We start from the raw sequence: 9,448 nt of genomic DNA, 5'->3' as shown, positions 1-9,448 counted from the left end.
TGGGCAACCTGGGCCAGGGCCTCCTCACCCTCAACGTGAAGAATTTCTTCCTTATATTCAGTCTAACTCTCCCCCTCTCCAGTTTATACCCATTGCACCTCGTCCTGTCACTCCAAGCCTTTGTAAACAGCCCCTCCCCACCTTTCTTTTAGCCCCTTCAGGTACTGGAAGGTCGCTCTAAGGTCTCCTTGCAGCCTTCTCTTCTCCAGCCTCAACAACCCCAACTCTCACAGCCTGTCCTCAAAGCAGAGGGGTTCCAGCCCTCGCATCATCTCCATAGCCTCCTCTGGAGCTGTTCCAGCAGTTCCAGGCCCTCCTTATGGTTAGGATTCCAGAGCTGGTCACAGAGTCCAGGTGGGGTCTCCCCAGAGCGGAGCAGAGGGGCAGAATCCCCTCCCTCCCTGCTGGTCCCACAACTTTGGATGCCATTCAGGACACGGGGGGTTTCAGGGCTGCGAGTGCGCATTGCCAGCTCATGTCAAGCTTCGCATTGACCAAGACCCCAAGTCTTTCTCCTCAGGGCTGCTCTCAATTGCATCGTCCCCCATCCTGGATTGAAACCCAGCGTTGCCCCAGCCCAGGTGTAGGACTTTGCCCTTGGCCTTGTTGAACCTCATGAGGGTCACACAGCCCCACTTCTCCAGCCTGTCCCGCTCCCTCTGGATCCACACCATCCTTTTGGTGTGGTGACTTCCCCTCTCAGCTTGGTGTCATCTGCAAACTTGCTGAGGGTGCACTAAATCTCACTGTCGATATAATTAATGAAGATATTAAACATCACTGGTCCCAGTATGGACTCCTGAAGGACATAACATGTCACGGAAGGTGAAGACTCCCTTGGCCCCACAGGCTTTTCCTGCCATTTCCCTCAGCCCGTAACAAGCTCTTCCCGCCCTTTTCAGGCCGCGACCGTTGCCCGCGCAGACTCCGCCCCCTCCGCGCTCACTGACTGAAGGGCGTGGTCTCAACCCAGGCCCCGCCCCCGAGGGTGATTGACGGGGCGCGGGTGCCATGGCAACGCGACGCGGAGGGGAAGCGCGGAGGCACGGAGGGCGGCTGCGATCCGGGCCTGGTATGGGGTGGGTGGAGGGATGAGGTTCCACCTCGTCCTTGGAGGGAGGGATGGGGTGGGAGGAGAGGGTGAGGTCGCACCTGCGTCCTTGCAGGCAGCGGTGGTGTGAAATTGAGATGAGATCTTGGGGAGAAATGTTTTCCTGTGAAGGTGGGGAGGCCCTGGCCCAGGATGCCCAGAGAAGCCGTGGCTGCCCCATCCCCGGAGGGGTTCCAGGCCAGGTTGGATGGCGCTTGGAGCCTTTGATCTAGCGGCAGGTGTCCCTGCCCATGGCAGGGGTGGAACTGGATGGGCTTGGAGGTCCCTTCCAACCCAGACTGTTCCAGGATTCGCAGTCCCTGACACTGAGCTGAGGTTCAGGTTTTCCTCGTTCTGCTGTCTCCTCCTGCGTTATTAGAGAACAACTCAAGGGCTGTGTTGCAAAACTCCGAGTCCTGGGATCTGGCAGAGTTTGTAGATGACTTCACAGGTCTGCAAAGAAATGCTTTTAGTTGTGGCACAGCTCGACCTGTTCTTGCAAGGCCCTGGCTTTAACCGTTGTTTCCTTTTCCCCCTTTCACTGCTAACGGTACGGTTTGTAACCTGCTGCCTTGTGTGTTGCAGTGTCCACCTGCAGGGCCTGATGCGGAGTTCCCGTGCTCACTAAACAGACACAACCATGGTAAAAACAGTTTGAGTCTTTTGAAGCTTTATGTATACTGTTTTTTAAGGAAACGGAGTTATATCTAACAGGTTCCCTCACAGGGCTGCAGGACCTGCATCTGCCCAGATTCATGTTGTGTGCAATGATACACCTGATTCTGATTTTTAGCTTTTGCTGCTGTTCTCAGCAAGAAGCTGTAAAACTTGGCACACATATTTAGCCCCCTTGTCCAGTGGGAGGCGTCCCTGCCCATGGCTGGCAGTGGAACTGGATGGCCTTTAGGATCGCTTCCAAGCCAAACCACACCACTCCAGGATCTTATAAAGCCTCAAATCTTGTTTTCTGTGGGCAAGCAAAAATACTACCAGCCATGCTGTTTCTGGTACAGGCCAGGATGCCATTGGCCTTCTTGGCCACCTGGGCCACTGCTGGCTCATGTTCAGCCACTGTCGACCAACACCCCCAGGTCCTTCTCCTCCAGGCAGCTTTCCAGCCACTCTTCCCCAAGCCTGGAGCTGCACGGGGTTGTTGCGTCCCAAGTGCAGGACCCGGCCCTGGCCTTGTTGAACCTCATCACGTTGATATCTTTACTTCGTTCTGGTGAGACCCTATCTGGACACTGTGCCCACTTCTGGAGTCCCCAACAGAAGAAGGAAATGGATCTGTTGGAACAGGTCCAGAGGATGCCATGGAGATGATGCGAGGGCTGGAGCCCCTCTGCTCTGAGGATAGACTGGGAGAGTTGGGGTTGTTGAGGCTTGAGAAGAGAAGGCTGTGGGGAGACCTTAGAGCAGCTTCCAGTGTGGAAAGGGGCTCCAGGAAAGCTGGGGAGGGGCTTTTTCCAAGGGCCTGGAGTGATAGGATGAGGGGCAATGGCTTTAAATCGAAGGGGTAAGATTTAGATGAGATCTTAGGAAGAAATTCTTCACATTGAGTGTGGGGAGGCCCTGGCCCAGGTTGCCCAGAGAAGTGGTGGCTGCCCCATCCCTGGAGGTGTTGAAGGCCAGGCTGGATGGGGCTTGGAGCCCCTGATGCAGTGGGAGGTGTCCCTGCCCATGGCAGGGGGTAGGACTGGATGGGCTTGGAGGTTCCTTCCAACCAAAACTGTTCCACGATTCTAAGATCTCAGTGCCTGCAAGAGGGGAAGCACGTAACATCTCATTCTAGGATTCTATGACTGTTTCTGTGGTCATTTTCTCTCCACAGGCAGGCAAAAGTAAAAAACCCAAGCATGGCAAAGGCAACAAACCCAAGCATGGCAAAGGCAAACGCTCCAAGAAGAAAGCAAAGGGGGCAGCAGAGGAAGTGAACATCCTCAGCCCAGCTGCCATGCTTAACGCCTACTACATCTGCCACAATGCTTCCGCCTGCCTGTTTTTCCGTGGCTTTGCCTGGCCTGGCTCCCCCAAAAAGAAGGGGAAGAAGAGAAAGTAACCGAGTGAATGGAAATCAAAGGACGCAGCGAACACCGAGCTCCCCAGTGCAGAAGAGAGGTTTTTGCAGAGCAGATTTGTGCTGACCTCTCCAGCTCAAACATTTTGTCACGGCCACTGCTGTGTCTGAACAAAGATGCTCTTACAGCTCCACCGTAGAGACAAATGGTTGGTGACACCATGCCTTTGGGAATTCACCCATGGCCCCTCACCCACTGCGTCTGTGCCTCAGCGGTCCGGAGGATTTGTGGTGACCTTCGCTTTACCCGTGTCACTGCTATCCTTTGATAGCTGGAATGTGCTCTCCAGTACTGTTGAGCACCTCCATCTGGTGTCATCAGTGCAGGTGGAAACAAGCTCAGAGATGGGTACCATGGGTGGACAGTGCTGAGTCTGATCTCGATAACATCAGCTCATCTATGTGAAAGTCACCCAGCGCTCGCTCTCTGGGTCAGCAGAGCCATGCATCTGCCATTCACCTCCTTCCAAAGAAATGGCTCCATGTGCTCAGATGAGCAGTACTTGAAGCTCCAGTGAACTGCCACCAGCTCTGCTTTGGCTGTAGGGAAGACCTGGAGATGCAGCTTAGGTGTTGTCAGTGATGCCGTGCCTTCAGGACATGAAGGACATAGATCTGTTGGAGTGAGTCAAGAGGAAACCATGGAGATGATGCGAGGGCTGAAGCCCCTCTGCTGTGAGGACAGGCTGAGAGAGTTGGAGTTGTTGAGGCTGGAGAAGAGAAGGCTAAGGGGAGACCTTGGAGCAGCTTCCAGTATGGAAAGGGGCTCCAGGAAAGCTGGGGAAGGGCTCTTGATCAGGAACTGCAGGGACAGGATGAGGGGAATGGTTTTGGGCTGAAAGAGGGGAGATTGAGATGAGATCTTAGGGGAAATGATTTCAGTGAAGGTGGAGAGGCCCTGGCGCAGGTTGCCTAGAGAAGTGGTGGCTGCCCCATTCCTGGAGGTGTTCAAGACCAGGTTAGATGGGGCCTGATTCAGTGGGAGGTGTCCCTGCCCATGGCAAGGGTGGGACTGGATGGGCTTTGAGGTCCCTTCCCACCCAAACCATTCTGTGATCCCTTCTATGACACCAGAGCAGCTGTGAGCATGCAAGGCCGCTCTCCCCACGAAGTGGCACCGATGTGCGCAGGAAATGCGTTGGAGTTTCAGTTGGTTTCTCGGGGATGAACATGTGCAGTGTCAATCTGGTGGAGCAGAAGCCTGGCTCTCAGGGCCACTTCTGACTGCTCAACTGCAGGAGGAGCTGCAGCTCTGTTCCAATAACAGAACAGTCAATTATGCGATCATCTCAAACCAATCAAGTCCTGTCAAGCCTTGTGCTGTTTCTGCAGCTTAAAATGGTCCATCTGAGAAGAAATGTTGACCAGGTAAGATGATAGTTTTGTGGTGTTGCTCATAGGGCAGCTGCTGTAACATGGGCTGCTGTGCTGCATCTGTTTCATAGAATCATTATGGAATAGTTTGGGCTGGAAGGGACCTCAGATCATCTCCATGGCCTCCTCTGGACTCGCTCCAACAGATCCATGTCTTTGCTGTGCTGAGGACTCCAGAACTGGACACACGGCCCCAAGTGGGGTCTCCCCAGAGTGGAGCAGAGTGGCAGAATCTCCTCCCTGGCCACGCTGGTCCCACAGCTTTGGATGCAGCCCAGGAGGAAGCACTGGGTTCTTCATCTTGGCAAGAGACTGTACTGCTCTCCATCTTCTCCTGCAAACGGAAACTGGGACCCAAATTGATAGTGGGGGCTGCCCCATGATGCCAACTGGCTCCAGCCTCAGTGCTCAGAAACATCCGTACCTTAAAGCTCTGTGTAGCAAAGGTATCACACAAAAATGATTTTTAAACAATTGGGTTAAGATGCTAAATACAGAGATCACAAGAGGTCTCTTGTGAACACTGATACTTGGAGGAAAAAGCTGCAGGTCTGTGCTGTGACCAGAGACTTCCTGGTGGGTGATGGGAAAGTGAGAACATGAGTAAGTGCTGAGGAAGACACAGCAATGCAAACATAGCACAAACTGGTCCTGCAAACCACATCTCTGATTCGGCAGAACGCACGAATTGCAGGCAAACTGGCGAGGGAACAGGGTACCCACCATGTTCTGCTTGATGTGTAGGTGCCATCCAGAGGGACCTGGACAGGCTGGAGACGTGATCCTGTGCAGACCTCATGAAGTGCATAAAGGCCAAGTGTAAGGTTGAGAGTAGAGAGATTGAGATGAGACCTCAGGAAGAAATCTTTTGCTGTGAGGGTGGGGAGGCCCTGGACCAGGTTGCCCAGAGAAGCCGTGGTTGTCCCATCCCTGGATGTGTTCAAGGCCAGGTTGGATGGGGCTTGGAGCCCCTGATCCAGTGGGAAGTGCCCCTGCCCGTGGCAGGGGGTGGGATTGGATGGGCTTTGAGGTCTCTTCCAGCCCAAACCATTCCAGGATTCTGTGAAGAAAAACCCAGCTGCAATAATTAATGTAACTAATTACTTAACCAATACAACCTGGGCCAGGGCCTCCCCATCCTCACAGGAGTACATTTCTCCCTAAGATCTCATCTCAATCTCCCCTCGTTCTGTCCCTGCAACCCTTGATCAAGAGCCCCTCCCAAGCTTTTCTGGAGCCCCTTTCCATATTGGGAGTTGCTCTAAGGTCTCCCTGCAGCCTTCTCTTCTCCAGGCTGAACAACCCCACCTCTCCCAGCCTATCCTCAGAGGAGAGGTGCTCCAACCCTTGCATCATCTCCATGGCTTCTGGACTTGCTCCAGCAGATCCATGTTTCCTGTGCTGTGGACTCCAGAACTGGACCCGGGGCTGCAGGTGGGGTCTCTCCTACTCCCTGTGATATGTAAAATTGTACCCAAAAAAATCAAATTCAGTGTGGATACAGAAATGCAAGTTCTTCACAAAGTGATGAGTCCAGGGAAACCAACATGGCCATGGTTTGGTAGCCATGAGGAATTTGGGCTAAAGGCCATAAGAAGGGGGATCTTTCATGACTCTGGTGTCTCTGATGACAAGGGTAAAATTGTGTGGGACATTCCCTCTGTCTAATTTTCTGCTAAAAAGAAAACAGCCAGCCTGTGCATTTGGGCATCTCTGTTTAGAGAAGGGAAACTCCTCCTGACTGCAGCGCGGCAGAGCCTTGGCGCAGGGGAGGGGAGCAGAGCCAGATAGCGCCTTGGAGGGGAAGCGCAGTCGTCTTGAGCTTATCAGTCCCGCGCAGCTATGAACTCGGCCCCGCTCGCACCCCCTAAGAATAGCCAGGCGTGGCTGCGTTCAGACAGCCTGCGTGGGGGAAAGTTGCCCTGCCTGCCTCACAGCTTGGTGAAATGAAAATATCCACCGCATCAGTCTGCAGAGATGGCTTGGGGAGTTTGTTTCCCTAAGAAAAGCAGATTGGACCTGAAGAAGCATCTCGTGATGAGTGGATGTACAGTCCGATATAAAAGGCATTGAAGCAGCACCTTGTTTGAATCATAGACTCATAGAACGTCCCGCAGTGGAATGGACCGACAAGGACCATTGAGTCCAACTCCTCTCCCTGCACAGCACAATCCAAGGTTCACACCGTGGGGCTGAGGGCCTTGGCCAAACGCTTCTGGAACACTGTCAGGCTCGGCACTGTGGCTGCTCCCCTGGGAGCTGGTCCAGTGGTCCACCACCCTCAGGGGGAAGAACGTTCTCCTGGTGTCCAACCTAACCCTCCCCTGGCACATTTTCCTCCTATTCCCTCAGGTCAGAGAGAAGAGCTCTGCACCTACTCCTCTTCCTCCCCGTGTGAGGAAGTTGCAGAGCGCCATGAGGTCTCCCCTCAGCCTCCTCCAGGCTGAACAGACACGGTGACTTCAGCCGCTCCTCACACGTTTCCCCTCTAAACTCTTCCTCAACTCTGTGCCCTCCTATGGATGCTTTCCAGGAGCATTGGATCCTGTTAATCCTGCGGTGTCCAAACTGCCCCCAATGCTTGAGGTGGAGCTGGCCCAGTGCAGAGCAGAGCGGGACAAACTCCACCCTTGCCCAGCTAGTGATGCCGTGCTGGATGCGATCCAGGTAGCAGACGTTCTAACTCTGAGGCAGCTCAGACATTTTGTGGCAAGCAGACCCTGAGGAGAATCCTGCCAGGAACCTGTCTTCTGCTGCACAACCACATCCTTTACCTCCAGCGTGTGAGAGATCCACCTTCCCATATAATCCTGGTAAGGTAACAGATTCTTGTCTGTTGCAACGCCTGTTGTCATAAAATAAGCACAGGCTTGTGCATTCGTGAAGTCCTAAAGCTACACTCACGTCTCTGAAACTATTTTTGGAGACATCTCCCTCCTGCCTACGTTTGCTCAGCAGACAGGAACAACTTGTTGGACTGACCTGGTCTGCAAGATGTGCTACCAAGGGCACCCGTCTCATCCCTTCCCAAAGGTGTGACTGCTCTTTGTGGTCCCTAGAAGCCCACAGCCCCTTTTCACACATGCAGACCCTCTGGTTGAGGTGTACTCATGCTCCCACAGAAGAGAAGTCATCACAGGAGATTGTGGTCTTCACCCAGGGCTCTTACTCATGCATGGACCCTTCTGTGGCACCTGAAAACACCCAAAATGTGTGCCCCTAGGCTGGTGGCACTTTCAGGCCAGACCTGTTTTAGGCTGTTGGCCGAAGCCCAGAAGCTGCTTGTGCTGTTGTAATAAGACACTCGCCTTACAGAGTAGTGCCAACTGACTGACCCAGGCACTCGTGTTCCCCTTCTGCTTCCCTGTGCCTCTTTTCCTACGCAATCCTTCTGCATTACTCATCTGTTTTCCTGTTCTGTCCCAGAAGTCACCAACCAAGGATCCGGTGACCAGCTAAACCAGCCTGTACGTCGTCTCCTGCCCCTTCTTGCACGGCCTTGCAGCGCCTGAGCCCACACATCCAGCTGGTAACTTGATAACATTGTCCTCACATGATCCCTCTGGCATTTTCTCTCCCCAGACCCAAGATGGGGACAGGGAAACTTTTCTGGGCCTGCCCTGTCACCAAAGTTCCCTCTCCCCATTGTGCATCACTGTTCCTCCCCCATCTTCCCCTGGATACGGCATCTCCTAACCAGCCCCTGGCGTTTCCGTGCCAGCCAGGCTTCCCACCCTTCGGCTGGCCAAACGCACATTTGTGCTCACAATTAATCTCTTCCCAACCCTTCTCACATAGGGTTATGGGTCAGCACAGCCTGGGTCTCCATGAGAACCTGGGGAGGTACGTGCTGGTGTTTCCAAAGAGAAAGAGTGAGTTTGTTCATGTTGGGAAATGTGGTTTCTCTGGTGGACCTTTCTGGTACATCCTAAATGAATGTCCATGCTCCCCATCCCCGGAGGTGTCCCAGGCCAGGCTGGATGGGGCGGGAGGTGTCCCTGCCCATGGCAGGGGGTGGGACTGGATGCAATTGGAGGTCCTTTCCAGCCCAAACCATTCTGTGATTCCATGATCTGGGCCAAGGGACGATTTAGGCCAGCGGTGTAGATGAACATAGGTTCTGTGGTAGAGCCACGAAGGTGGCTCTGCACGGCGGCAGCTGCTGAGACTGTAACAGCAGCGCGGTTCCCGTGTGAGAATCGGCAGCTTTGAACCCGCGCCCCCCCCACTGCGCCCCGCAAAGCAGAGGCGTCGCGACCTCACCAATATGGCGCCCGGCGGCGCGGTCCTCATGCTCACCCGCAGGGCTGAGCCGCCGCGACCTCCCAAAGATGTCGCCCGCGCCCCAGCCACTGCATCCCCGCAGAACGAAACGGTCGCGACCCTCCCAAGATGGCGCCCGGTGACGCACACATTGACCCTTCCAAGATGGCGCCTACACTGCCCCCCCCCCCCCCCCCCCCCCCCCCTTTCCCCCCGACTCCCACACGTCCTTTGCCCCCTCCAAGATGGCGCCTGCGCCCCCTCTCCCCTCTATTGCGTTCCCGCAGATCAGACCCGCGGTCCCACAGAGCTGAGCCGCCGCGACCTCCCCAAGATGGCGCCGGGCAGGGAGGCCATCGCCCTCATCAAGATGGCGTCCATTCCCCACCCCCCGCAAATTTCGCATTGAACCACGCAGGGCACATCCGCCCCGATCTTCCGAAGATGGTGCCTGTACCCCTCCCTGCTTCCTATTGTGCCCCCGCAAGGCAGAGTCTCCCCGACCCCGGCGCCCGCTCCTATCGGACTCGTCGCCGCGAGCCGGTGCCCAGCCCCTCGTCCTGCCTAAGATCGCGCCCGTGCCCACCCTCTTCCCTCCCGCATCTTTACTGCGTCCCCGCAAGGCAGAACAACCCCAAAATTCC

At 54.9% G+C, this 9,448-nt stretch overlaps 1 protein-coding gene across 1 annotated transcript; it reads left to right on the top strand.

The window, feature by feature from the left end:
- Positions 1-51: 51 nt before the first annotated feature.
- Positions 52-8,969, top strand: SMKR1 (small lysine rich protein 1). The gene is made up of 3 exons (XM_054058491.1): positions 52-1,072; positions 1,676-1,733; positions 2,922-8,969. Exons 2-3 carry the CDS (start codon positions 1,731-1,733, stop codon positions 3,147-3,149), a joined length of 231 nt encoding a protein of 76 aa, XP_053914466.1. The 5' UTR covers positions 52-1,072; positions 1,676-1,730; the 3' UTR covers positions 3,150-8,969.
- The last annotated feature ends 479 nt before the right edge of the window (positions 8,970-9,448 follow it).

The sequence above is a fragment of the Cuculus canorus genome, chromosome 1 (genome assembly GCF_017976375.1).
Source record: "Cuculus canorus isolate bCucCan1 chromosome 1, bCucCan1.pri, whole genome shotgun sequence".
Classification (NCBI taxonomy): domain Eukaryota; kingdom Metazoa; phylum Chordata; class Aves; order Cuculiformes; family Cuculidae; genus Cuculus; species Cuculus canorus.
The sequence above is the reverse complement of the archived record's forward strand: the minus strand, read 5'-3'. Positions and strand labels throughout refer to the sequence as shown.